The sequence below is a fragment of the Perognathus longimembris genome, chromosome 2 (assembly GCF_023159225.1).
Source record: "Perognathus longimembris pacificus isolate PPM17 chromosome 2, ASM2315922v1, whole genome shotgun sequence".
NCBI classification, from domain to species: Eukaryota; Metazoa; Chordata; class Mammalia; order Rodentia; family Heteromyidae; genus Perognathus; species Perognathus longimembris.
Window position 1 is genome coordinate 1,245,187 of NC_063162.1, and position 13,076 is coordinate 1,258,262.

The window sequence follows — 13,076 nt, forward strand, 5'->3', positions numbered from 1 at the left end:
GGCCTGGGCTCGGCGCAGAGCGGCCCTCCGCGGCGCTCCGAGTGCGTGCCCGACGCCCCCGAGGCCCAGCCGCCGTCGGCGGGGACCGAGCCGCCCGCGGCCTTCGGCGCCATGTCGGAGAGCGGGGCTCCCGGGCTGCAGGAGGAGAACCTGCAGGGTGAGGGCGCGGGGGGCCGCGGGGGCCGCGGGGCCGGAGCGCGGGGCCGGGCCCCGGGCGGGGAGGGAGGCGGGAGGCCGGGCTCGCGCGCGGGGACGCCCGGCGATCCGGATCCTCGCGGGGAGCGCGGGCGCCCGACCCCCGGGGACGTCCCGGCCCGCGTCCGGTGAGCCCCGCGCGCTCGGGTGGACCGGCACGGGCTGACCAGCCCCACGCGCGGCGGGACCTGCGTGTGGAAAGTCAGCGGGGCCCGCGCCCGGCTCCGGGACGCGCCGTCCTTCCGCCGGGACGGTTCCGGGCCCCGGGCCCCGGGCGCGTCGTGCGGTCCTCCGGTCGGCGCGCCTTCCCGCGGGGTCCCCCCCCCCCGGTGACCCGGATTCCCACCCCTCCGTTCCCTTCCGCTGAGTCACCGGGAGGCCCCCGGCCCCCGGCCCCCGGCCAGGCGGCTTCTGTGTGCGGCGGCGCTAATTCTATTAAAAGATGTTTACAGCCCGGAGCCGCCTGGCGAGGACCGGGGCCCCGCGGAGCCTACGTGCGGCCGGGCACTCGCGGGTGGCGCCCCGGTGGGAGGGGACGCCGGGTCACGTGGGGCCGCAGCTGCCCCAGGAAACGCGAACCCTCGCCGCCCGCCCCAGCCCGCCGTGATTTCACCGCTCTTGTTTACTCGACGGAGAGCTGGGGCCGGGGTGGCCTGGCCGCGGGCGGGCGGGCGGGCGAAGGGGAAACGCTCGCTCTGCACTTGGTTCACCCGGGACCAAGTGCTGCCCCCGGAGGTAACCGCAAGACCAAGGTCGTCACCTGTGCTCCTTCTTGCCCCTGGCTGTTCTACCCAGGTTGCTTGCTGGCAAGTGCAGAAGGAGGGCGGGAGGAAGGCCTGGGACGCCGACTTGGGGTCACCGAGGGGGGGTGGGAGGCCGTGCCCACCGAGCGCCCTCGGTTCCAGAAGCAGGGTTTCACCGTCTAAGCCCTGTCCGTAACTGCTGTGCCTGCAGTTGGCTCTCATCAAAGGGTGCTGTGGCTGCAAGGTAGCAGAGATGGTTATTATTTCTTTGGAGTGCTGTAATTTAGGGCGTGGGTTTCAGACATCTATATTCTGGTTGAACCTAGCCTATGTCTGACAGTTCAATGAGGTCTGAAGAATGAGGAATAAGACTGGCAGCAGCTATGGTACAAAATCAGGGGCTCGCTATTAAGTACGGGGGTGGGGGTGGGTAGACACCCCGCAGAGGTGCGTTAGACAAGATGGCCACCTAGCAAAAGGGAGGTGGAGGTGTGAACTTGGTATTCTAGAAGCCAGCAATGAATTAGCCACCTGGTAGATCTGAGTGGTGCTCAGTTACTTGCAGTCAAGGCCCTTAACCTCTCTCCCCGCCCACCTGGGAAACTTGGAAGTTTAAAAAGTTTCCCAAAGCCCCCTTCTAGGGAAGAAACCCTGTGTGCGGGTTCCCAGCAGTTATTCCCTCCAGGTTTCGCAGCCCCTCTGCCTCTTCTGCAGGAAGCAGCCCCTCTCCACCCTTCTGCTCAGCCGCTTCAGCTGGTGTTTGGGGGAGGTAGGGGTGACTGTCCGCGGGGCCTCACTTCAGCTGGTGTTTGGGGGAGGTAGGGGTGACTGTCCGCGGGGCCTCACTTCAGCTGGTGTTTGGGGGAGGTAGGGGTGACTGTCCGTGGGGCCTCACTTCAGCTGGTGTTTGGGGGAGGTAGGGGTGACTGTCCGCGGGGCCTCACTTCAGCTGGTGTTTGGGGGAGGTAGGGGTGACTGTCCACGGGGCCTCACTTCAGCTGGTGTTTGGGGGAGGTAGGGGTGACTGTCCACGGGGCCTCACTTCAGCTGGTGTTTGGGGGAGGTAGGGGTGACTGTCCGCGGGGCCTCACTTCAGCTGGTGTTTGGGGGAGGTAGGGGTGACTGTCCGCGGGGCCTCACTTCAGCTGGTGTTTGGGGGAGGTAGGGGTGACTGTCCGCGGGGCCTCACTTCAGCTGGTGTTTGGGGGAGGTAGGGGTGACTGTCCGCGGGGCCTCACTTCAGCTGGTGTTTGGGGGAGGGAGGGGTGACTGTCCGCGGGGCCTCGCTTCAGCCCTGGCTTGCTTCATCTCGGTCAGTGCCCTGCAGCACAGAGGCCCTAAGGGTTGTTTTCCCGGTGGATGGTGGTGGCCGCCTCTGGATAGGGAGGGAAAGTCCCGCAGGTGGTTCTCCTCGGGGACATTCCAGGGAGGGGTCCTAGTTCTCTCGACCCCCCAGGCTACAAAGTTGCTCTGTAGTGACTGCCAGTGCCTGGGGGAAGTCTGTGGTTTACCCGGGTTCTGAGCTGCTAGGGGAGTCACTGGAGGTCACTGTTGGGAGCACCTGACGTGCTGTACTCAGTTGACATTTTTTTTTTTTTAACAAAACAAGAGGGGGAAAGGTGAGAACAAAGGAATGGGTTAAGAACTGAAAGGGGCTGAGTTCCAGGGTGAGACCCTGCCTTGAAAAAAAAAATAACCAGCCTTGTATATGGTCCAAAGTCAGTCTATCAGTGTCTTTTTATAATATGTAAATGTCAGTAGCCTAGTCTTTGCTTCTGTTAGCCTCAACCATGTTTGGAAGGGAGTTAAGGTCCACTTGGTGAATCTTGGTGGCAGGTATAAATGAGAAGCGGAGGAAAGCTGGCCCAGTGGCTCCCAAGTAATCCTGGCTACTCAGGAGGCTGAGATCTGAGGATCAGGGTGTGAAGCCAGCCTGGCAGGTAAATCCAAGAGGCTTACCTGTCCAGCGGAGAGCCAGACGTGGAGAGAGGAAAAGTGAGTGTGTGAGGCCCGAGTTCAGGCCCCAGTAACACACGCTCACACGCATGTGTGCACGTGCAGGTGGGTGCAGGGAGATAGGGTTAGGGCCCAGAGCTAGCCTTGCACCAGCAGTGTCCCCAGTCTTTTTCTTTTTTGCCAGTCCTGGGACTTGAACTCAGGGCCTGAGCACTGTCCCTGGCTTCTTTTTGCTCGAGGCTGCACTCTGCTACTTGAGCCACAGCGCCACTTCTGGCTTTTTCTATATATGTGGCGCTGAGGAATCGAACCCAGGGCTTCCGGTATACGAGGCGAGCATTCTACCGCTAAGCCACCTTCCCAGCCTCCCAGCCTCCCCCCCCCCCAGTCTTTCTTAGGACTAGGTACATTTAAGTTTTCAGAGGTTAAGTCAATCCAAATCTTTTTTTACTGAAGACGTTGAACAATTGTAAAATGTAGGTGGTAGCGGCATAAGATTTACTCATTTTCCAGGAAATACAGCTTCCTGTCTAGTGGCCGGAGGTTAGTGATGAGTTCCTTAGCAAGCCAGTCCTCTGGTGTAGCTTTGGGACCCGTGCTTTCCACTGTAGCCATCCAGAGTAGGTTCTCTTCTCTCCCCCACCCCCTTCTCTAAGGTAAGCTTAGGACTCTGAGGTAGTTTTAGGAAGCATAACGGTGATTTGAACTTGTTCCTCTGAAGTTTATAGGTGTAGTCTGTGCAGCACTGTCGGTACAGTGTGGACTCAGACACAGTGGTCTTTGTTCCTGGTGGAGTGCTTGTTCATAGTCCCTTTGGAATTCATTACTGTTTATGCTAATGAGGTAACTTGGGGTCCTGGGACAGACAGCTTCTAACTTGGGGCTGGTCACTAGTGTATAGAGACTCAGGGCTGCCAGGGAGGGGCTGGAGGTTGGGTTATTTCATGACAGGAGCAAAAATCTTGGAGCCTCAAGTTCACTGGCAATTTGAAATGTAACGTGTTTGTGAGTTCTGTGTTTCAGCGGGTTATCAGATTTGGGGAGCGAGTGTGGAAAGCCTTAATTTTGTAGCAGAAGTATGGGTGGATCGAGCATCCTGTTGCTGCTGGTTGGGGAGTATGGGCTTGTGAGAACTGGGATCTGGCTGACACTGACTGGGGGTGTGGTGCTAGGATGGTTTGGACAGTCAGGACACCCCATGCTTTTGCCCAGTGGGTTGTTGAGCTGGGAAAGGGCACATTTTCCGCAGGAGTGGAGTTGGAAGAAGACAGCACAGCCTCCTGCTCCTGTGACGTCACACTGACGGAGCCAAGCCTTTGTCAGCCACGGGAGCCGGGCCCAGAATCTGAACTACGTGGCTTAACCTAGAAAAGGAGCTGCCCAAAGCTGAGGCCACGCACGTACTCTGCAGGCCCGTGGGCCTGAGCTGGCTGGCTGCCTGTCATCTCAGCTCGGGCAGAGGAGGGCTGGGGACCCACGGGGAGCTGAGCGTACTGAGTGTTCTAGACCAGTACTCACACTGGCGCGGCAGGCGGCAGGCGCAGGGCCACCACAGCCACCACAGCCTTTTCTCTCGCTCCTTTTTTTTTTTTTTTTTTGCTTTAATTAGGCTTTTGCCCAAGGCTAGCCTCAGACCACAGCCTTGGGTGTAGCTGCCCTGCTTCGTTGAATTGGGGGTCTCACTAATTTTGAGGCTACCCTTTCCAAACCCTGATTCTCCTGGTCTCTGCCTCCCAAGTATCTGGGATCCAGGCATGCACCACTGGGCCTGGCCTTGAGCTCTGTGACAGCGCTTCTGCGTGGGGAGGCGAGGATGTCCAGAGCGGGGGTGTCCATCTCTGAGCTTCTGGACCATCAGCCCTGCTGGCGTGCAGCAGCGAGACCGGAGCTGGGCCCTGCGGCCGCTAAGCTGTGACGCCAGCCCCCGGGCCTGGGCCTCTGGTTGGTTTCTTTCCGGTTATTGTGACATGGGCCCTGCAGCAAGCACCGAGTCCAGGGGCGTCGGTGGCACTGCCATGCTCTCCAGTGCACCACGTGCACGCACCGCTCTCCCCTGACCGCATGGTCGCGTGTGTGGCCGTGTCGGCCTCACGGCAGAGTCTAGCTCGGGGTGGTTATGGTGCATGTAGTACAAATGGAACCACAAAATTAGTTAGCTTACTCTGTTTTTGTAGTATGTAAGGCTGTTCTTTTTTCTTCCGATGGTACTGGGGTTTGACTGGAGAGCCGTGTGTCGTGATTTCTGTTAAAGAAGCGCCACAGCGCAGGAGGGCAGTAGGCCACACCTTACTTGAGAGGGGACCTGGTGGGGAAGCGGAGCCACAGTGACCTGTAGACCGATGGTAACCGGATGTAGGATGTGGCCACACAGGGAAGGAAGTAGGGTTTTCTAGCAGCATTAGGCAGTGTGCTTAGTCAGCAGTCCGCTGCCAGGTAAACATCCCCCTGAAGTGAGTACAACAGACACTTTGAGACTGCAGACTGGAAGCGGGCCTTAGAGCTAACAGTAAAGCAGTGCTCTTTTATTCACTTCATTTTTTCAGTGCTGGGCTCCAACCCCGGCCTTGCACATGCTTTTAATGTTCACGCACTCAATAATTTCCCCTCTCAACATGCAAAAAATTGTATGTTCCTAGAATTTCCGTATTTTCAGAAATTTCCACAAATTGTACCAAAAATACATGTTATGGGAAAAGGTATCATACTGCTACTTTCGTCTTTGCAAAGAGAAGCTAGTTTGTTTGCGGCAAGATGTTTGAGAAGCAAACCAATCCCAGCCTGGGGTGAAGGGTCAAGGTCCTGCAGGGAGCCCAGGAGGCCAGCGTTGTGCGACTAGAGGCCGTCCATACATTTTACACGTGTACTTTGTTCTCCTCCTAGTCCTGGGGCTTGAACTCAGGGCCTGGGCGCCGTCTCTGAACCTCTTTGTGGTCATGTCTACCACCAGAGCCACAGCGTCACCTCTGGCCTTTCCCGAGTAGTTTATTGGAGATAAGAGTTTGGTGGGCTTTCCTGCGGGGCTGGCTTCTAACCTCAGTCCTCAGATTTCAGCCTCCTGAGTGGCTAGAATTGCAGGTGTGAGCCACCGGAGCCCAGCTTCCAGTTGTACGTTTTACAATCTGACGTGTTTGTCCTCATGAAACACCAAGTGCCTTCGTGGTTCATTCCTACAAATTTTGCCTTTCCTACCAATACAGGGAGAAGGCAACGGTGGGCTTCTCCAGTAGTCACTTGGGTTTAGATACTTCCTCACTTGCAATTCATGTCCTTCCTGGACAATTTAGACTACAGGAAACAGGTCATAGTCACAGGCTGACAGCAGATGAACTTGGCTGAGTGGAAGGAGGGATTGAACCATTAACGCTCCCTCTCCAAACTCAGTTTAGCCTTCATTTTTAAAGATGATGTAGAGCTGAGCGTCCTGGGGTTAGGTTTCTTGGGAAAGTAACTCATTCTGCTTAGTGACAACTGTAAGCCAACGTGGTCAGCTGCAGAAAGCAATGCAGAAAAGCCACGCAGGCGGGTTTTGCCTGGCTCTCACCGGTGCTGTGCTCGTGGCCCGAGGAAATGGGTTGAGAGCAGATGTTGGCTGGATGTGGTGGCTCACATCTGCGATCCTGGCACTTGGGAGGCCGAGGCAGGAGGACGGCAAGTTTCAGGCCTGCGTGGGCTCCAACTGAGGTTTAAAGCTTTTTAGAAAAGTTTAATGGTGCCCTATTATATCTCCTAATTCCAATAATTTGTTTAACATGTTATCTTAGTTTAGAAGCTGTATCGCATGGTGAACTGACAGGACATACTATGCTTGATCTTAGACAAATGGCGGGGAAGTGGTAAAAGACTTTTTTAAGCTTAAGCACTCTACCTGCTTGAGCCACAGCGCCACTTCTGGCCTTTTCTGTTTATGTGGTGCTGAGGAATTGAACCCAGGACTTAGTGCATACTAGGCAAGCACTCTACCACTAAGTCACATTCCCAGTCCCTCTGTTTTTTGAGTCAGGGTGTCACTACTACGTAGTACAGGCTGGTCTTGAACTTGGATTCTTCCTGTCTCAGCCTCACAAATGCTGGAATTATAGGTGTGTGCTACCATGACTGGCCTGACAGTTTTTTTCTTCTAAAAATTGAGTGCAAAAGCCAGGTGATAGTGGCTCACACCTGTAATCCTGTTCAGGAGGCTGAGATCTGAGGATGGCAGTTCAAAGCCAGCCCAGGCAGAAGTGTCCTCTTGAGACTCTTATCTCCAATCCAATAAACTGCTCAAAAAAAGCTCAAGTGGTAGAGTGCTAGCCTTGAGCACAAAGAGGCTCAGGGACACCGCCCAGGCCTTGAGTTCAAGTCCCAGGACCAGAAAAAAAAATTGAGTGCAAGACCAAAGGAGTCTCTGGAGACTCTAGACTTAGCGATTATCTGTAGGCTATAAAGGGAGGGAAGAGGGGCTGGGAATATGGCCTAGTGGTAGAGTGCCACTTATACATGAAGCTCTGGGTTCAACTCCCCGGCACCACATAGACAGAAAAAGGCCAGAAGTGGCGCTGTGCCTCAAGTGGCAGAGTGCTAGCCTTGAGCAAAGAGAAGCCAGGGACAGTGCTCAGGCCCCGAGTTCAAGGCCCAGGACTGGCTAAAAACAAAGGGAGGGAAGAGATGCAGACGCCTGGGCGCAGGCCCAGGGCTGGCCTCTTGGATGTGGGGCGGGAGCTGTGGGCACGGAGGGCGTGTGCGGAGGAGCTGGAGGAGCGGGCTCAGTCCATGCGACCGTCGGTGCTCCTGGAGTGGGTGGGTTATAAATGTGTGATGACCAAATCCGAGTGAGTCCGTGTGTTCCCCGTTCCTCTTTTGGCCTCCAGGCTCCTGGGTAGAATTGCACTTCAGCAATAATGGGAACGGGAGCAGCGTTCCAGCCTCAGTTTCTATTTATAATGGTGACATGGAAAAAATACTTCTGGACGCCCAGCATGAATCTGGACGGAGTAGCTCCAAGAGTTCTCACTGTGACAGGTAGGTCTCCGTAGCATGTGTGTGGCAGCACTGGGGTTGAGTAGTGGTGGGTGTGGGTGTGGGTGTGTGCACAGTTGTGGAGGGTGGGCTTCTGTGCCTGAGGTTACACTGCGAGAGCCTCCGGCAACACCTGGCAAAGCTGGGAACAAGCAGAAGGGCCCCCAGCTCTGTCCTTCCCTGTTGTGGCTCGCTTTGCAAAGTTGGGCCCTCATTGGTGGTGTGGGAGCTGTGGTTTCTGGTCAGCAGCACATAGGAGAGAATCGGAGGTTCGAGGTGGGCTCGGGGAGGTCAGGGGTCCCGAGGGCGGTGCAGCGGAGGCTGAGCGCCAGCCATTGCCGGCCAGACCCTCGTGTGCCGGAAGAGTCCATTTGGTTCAGCTCTGGTGGTGGGCAGGAGGAGAGCAGGCACGCTAGCAGGAGCCTCCTGTCCTTCCTGGCGGACAGCGGGCAGCCCCCGCCTTTGGGGTTTGGGGATTTCTGCTCCAGTGACGATGCTCACGTAGTTTTTCTGTTCTGCTCATTTTTCTACTCGATCTCTAAGCCCACCTCGCTCACAGACACCGCAGGACACCACCAGGGTTTCTGAAGCGGACACACACAGCATTGGGGAAAAAAATAGCTCTCAGGTAAGCTGCGGAGCAGAGGCCTGGCTTCTGCGGGGCGCCTCGTGCCTGCGGCCGGGGGGAGGGAGGACGGGGAAGACGGCTTGGTGGCCGTGGGCTGGGCGGTGAGTGGGAGTTGGTGGCCACCAATAGAGTGGCTCAGGACCTATTGCCCTTTTTGTTTTGGTCAGCTGTGGGGCTGGAACTCAGAGCCCGGGCACTGTCCCTGAGTGCTTCTGCCCAAGGCTAGCTCAAGGCTAGTGCTCTACCACTTCTGATTTTCTCATGGTTCATTGGAGTGAGAATCTCACAGACTTTCCTGCCTGGGCTGGCTTTGAACTGCCATCTTCAGATGTCAGCCTCCCGAGTAGCTAGGATGACAGACGTGAGCCGCGAGCGCCCGGCTCGCCTCATTTTTAATTGTAGCTACAGTTACGGTCTGAGTGTCTCCTCCCTCCGTCTGTCAGCGTCTTTGCACCTTGCTTGTGATGTAGTATTTGCTGATGTAGCCCTTTTGGGCTTTTTTTCTCATTTTCTTCCGCTATAACCAGTGCCCTAGTCACCATCCTCCTGCCCATGGCTTCCCGAAGGCAGTAAGGATGCCCCCGAGGGCCGTCCTGGGAGGCGGAGTGCCGGGCTTCTGCCTCGGCACGTCTGGGTGGATGCGTGTCTTGGGCTCTGCATTCTGCTTGCTGGCCTCATGTGGTCTGGTGTGACTGACGGGCTGGTCTGTGTAATAAAATATTTGCTCTTAGTCCGAGGAAGATTATATTGAGAGAAGGAGAGAAGTTGAAAGCATCTTGAAGAAAAACTCAGACTGGATATGGGATTGGTCGAGCCGGCCTGAAAATATCCCCCCGAAGTAAGTCTTCTGGGATGAGGGTGGGCGCCTCTGCCGACAGACAGGGGCTGACTGACCACTCCCCTAGGGAGTTCCTGTTCAAGCACCCGAAGCGCACCGCGACGCTCAGCATGAGGAACACGAGTGTCATGAAGAAAGGGGGCATCTTCTCCGCCGAGTTCCTCAAGGTTTTCCTTCCCTCTCTGCTGCTCTCTCATCTGCTGGCCATTGGACTGGGGTAGGTGACGTGGCGGTGGCTCCCGGCTGGTGGGCTTCCCCCTGGGCTTGCCGTGCTTCCTGTAGGACAGGGTCTGCTGCCTCAGCTCTCTTGTAGCGCAGGGAAGGAGGGGGTCCGGAGCCCCCGGGGCGCGGGCTCGCCTGCGCCTCTGTCCCGCCATGTGGCTTCACGGGGCCCTGCAGCGAGTGGCGTCGGTGACGACCTCGGTGTGGGTTCTAGCCTAGGTTGGCCAGGGCATGTGTTTGGGGCTTCGCATCAGGATGAAAAAGGCCTACAGGTGGCTTGGTTGTCCCAGCAGACCTGGGGCTTGAACTCGGGGCTGAGCTCTGTCCCTGGCTTCCTTTTGCTCAAGGCTAGCCACTCTACCACTTGAGCCCCAGCGTCACCTCTCGCTTTTTCTATATATGTGGTGCTGAGGAATCGAACCCAGGGCTTCATGTATACACAGCAAACACTCCACCACATATTTCCATAGGCCATATTCCCAGCCCCAGGCCTCTCATTCTTGAGCCTTGGGAACGTGGGCCTTATGCCTCACATGTAGCCTGAGTCTTTTTGCATATACAGCTGACCTGCTTGTGGAAATGGCTTCCTGGGTGGGGCAGGGGCTCTCCAGCCGTCTCGTGCCACATGAAGCCTGTTCAGTTTGCCCTGCCATGTTCTTGTTATGGTTCTCTACCGGCTGCCTGGTGGGCAGCTCCTCCCTCAATTTCATTTTGGCCAGTGTGTGTTGGGGTTAGACTCAAAACGTTGATTAGATACTAGATCCGGGGCTTCCCCAGAGCCAGCCAGCCGCAGCTCTGGGCAAGCCAAGTGCTCTGCCTTCTAAATGACCAGGATGGGCTGGGATGGCGGCTTAGCGGCACAGCGCTTGCCTAGCCTGCATGAAGCCCTGGGGTCGATTCCTGAGCACCACATACACAGAAAAAGCTGGAGGTGGCGCTGTGGCTCAAGAGGCAGAGTGCTAGCCTTGAGTGAAAAGAAGCCAGGAACAGTGCTCAGGCCCTGAGTTCAAGGCCCAGGACTGGCAAAAAAATGAATGAATGAATGAATTTAAAAAAAACTAAATGGGGTGGTTTCTTCAGTCAGGTCCCAGCTAGGGCAAGGGACAAAGAGTTCCCAGGTAGCTTAGGGTCTGCAGTCTCATTTGTTTCCTTTTTATGGTGGTAGTAGGGATCGAACTCGGGGACTTGCCCTGTGGTCTTGTTTTTTGACACTGCGCGGTCCTGTCGGGCCAGGCTTCTCCTAGCCTCGTGCAGAAGACACGCCCCTCCTGCCCACCCCCCCACGCGGTCCCCACGCTTGACGGCAGGCAGGGAGGGGAGGTGTCTTCCCTGGTGAGTCGTGGGTCTGCCCGGTGGGCGTGGTGTCCCCACCACTGTGTGAGCCATCTAAACATCAGCACAGGGCGAGCGAGAGCATTTGTGTCGTGCGGTTTTTCTGGTGATGATTGTGTGCGCGTGTGGCCCGGGGCTCGCCCTCGACCCACAGCTCCGCTGCGGGCTCTTCTGGTGAGTCACGGGGTGAGGGTCTCACAGAGTCTCCCGCCCCTGCCGGCTCCCCACTGCAGCCCTCAGGTTTGAGCCCTCGAGTAGCTGAGATCACAGCCCGAGCCCTGTGCCCAGCCCTGGCCTCCTTTTTAAATGGTATTGGGGAACCAACCAGAGCCTTGCACGAGGCAGCCAGGCGCGTCGCCAGGGAGCCCCCCCCCCCCCCCCCCCCGCCTGCCACTGCCCTGCTTTGTCTGCTAGCTCATAACTCCATGTCTCTAAAATTCCCGGTAACACGAGTTACGAACCGGTGACTGTAGAGATGACCTGCAGTCATCCTCAGCAGTGAGTGCCGGAGCCTGAACTGCGAGTCCCCCTCACCCCGTGGCGGGCGTGGCGGGCGTGGCGGGCGCCGCGGTCCAGTGCACTCACTCACTGCAAGTCCCCTTCACCGCGTGGCGGGCGTGGCGGGCGCCCCGGTCCAGTGCACTCACTCACTGCAAGTCCCCTTCACCCCGTGGCGGGCGTGGCGGGCGTGGCGGGCGCCGCGGTCCAGTGCACTCACTCACTGCAAGTCCCCTTCACCGCGTGGCGGGCGTGGCGGGCGCCGCGGTCCAGTGCACTCACTCACTGCGAGTCCCCTTCACTGCGTGGCGGGCGTGGCGGGCGCCGCGGTCCAGTGCACTCACTCACTGCGAGTCCCCTTCACTGCGTGGCGGGCGCCGCGGTCCAGTGCACTCACTCACTGCGAGTCCCCTTCACCGCGTGGCGGGCGTGGCGGGCGTGGCGGTCCAGTGCACTCACTGCGAGTCCCCCTCACCGCGTGGTGGGCGTGGCGGGTGCCGCGGTCCAGTGCACTCACTCACTGCGAGTCCCCCTCACCGCGTGGCGGGCGTGGCGGGCGTGGCGGGCGCCGCGGTCCAGTGCACTCACTCACTGCGAGTCCCCCTCACCGCGTGGCGGGCGCCATGGTCCAGTGCACTCACTCACTGCGAGTCCCCCTCACCGCGTGGCGGGCGTGGCGGGCGTGGCGGGCGCCGCGGTCCAGTGCACTCACTCACTGCGCTGCCTCTGCCTAGGGTCTACATCGGAAGGCGCCTGACCCCCTCCACCAGCACCTTCTGACGGCGCCCGGCGGCACGCAGCGAGGACGGCGTGGGAGCCCGCGGAGCCCGCGCAGCCCGCGCAGCCCGAGAGCCGTCGCCGTCCAGGGGGCTGCGCCACTTGTGTTTCTCCGTTCTGTAAATGCGGCTTTCCTCTGTAGTAGACGAGAGTAGACACTGAAGTCACGCTGACCTGTCATTACACCAGGGATCACGAGTAGCATGGCAGATGAGACCTGCTGTACGCTTGGGTAGTAAGTTTCCTTTGGGTATTAGATATAAATAGTATAAATAACGTTAATGAACTAGTTATGATGTATGTACTATTTAAAAATTAACTAACTTTAATGGAGCTAATACACTTTATATTTCAAAGGAATACTGTGGATAGTCAATTCACTGCAGTAAGAAGTTTACCTAAAGGGAATATTGTGGCCTTATGATTACACTGTTGTAGAAAATGTGATGTATTTAATTGAAGTGAAAGCCGGTTGTCTATAAAGAATACTTGACCATGTGAACCATTGAGTACAAAACAGAAACGGGGGGGCGTGCATGCGTGTGCAGGGGCCGCGCAGTGTGCTCCGCGAGGGGCGTGCGTGCGTGTGTGTGCAGGGGCCGCGCAGTGTGCTCCGCGAGGGGCATGCGAGTGTGTGCAGGGGCCGCGTAGTGTGCTCCACGAGGGTCGTGCGTGTGTGTGTGTGCAGGGGCCGCGCAGTGTGCTCCGCGAGGGGCGTGCGAGTGTGTGCAGGGGCCGCGCAGTGTGCTCCGCGAGGGGCGTGCGAGTGTGTGCAGGGGCCGCGCAGTGTGCTCCGCGAGGGGCGTGCGAGTGTGTGCAGGGGCCGCGCAGTGTGCTCCGCGAGGGGCGTGCGAGTGTGTGCAGGGGCTGCGCAGTGTGCTCCGCGAGGGGC

The 13,076-nt window shown here is 57.9% G+C and overlaps 1 protein-coding gene across 2 annotated transcripts in view; it reads left to right on the forward strand.

The window, feature by feature from the left end:
- The window catches only part of Bnip3 (BCL2 interacting protein 3), a 21,359-nt gene continuing 8,283 nt past the window's right edge, over positions 1–13,076 (forward strand). Inside the window, exons 1-7 of one of the 2 annotated variants that reach the window (XM_048338016.1) lie at positions 1–157; positions 7,742–7,892; positions 8,433–8,517; positions 9,249–9,355; positions 9,423–9,572; positions 12,142–12,199; positions 12,258–12,261. In XM_048338016.1, the coding sequence (XP_048193973.1) occupies positions 112–157; positions 7,742–7,892; positions 8,433–8,517; positions 9,249–9,355; positions 9,423–9,572; positions 12,142–12,187 (585 nt within the window). In that variant the 5' untranslated portion in view covers positions 1–111 and the 3' untranslated portion in view covers positions 12,188–12,199; positions 12,258–12,261. Of the gene's footprint in view, positions 158–7,741; positions 7,893–8,432; positions 8,518–9,248; positions 9,356–9,422; positions 9,573–12,141; positions 12,687–13,076 lie in introns of those variants that run through there. The other variant, XM_048338015.1, reaches the window with a different exon arrangement.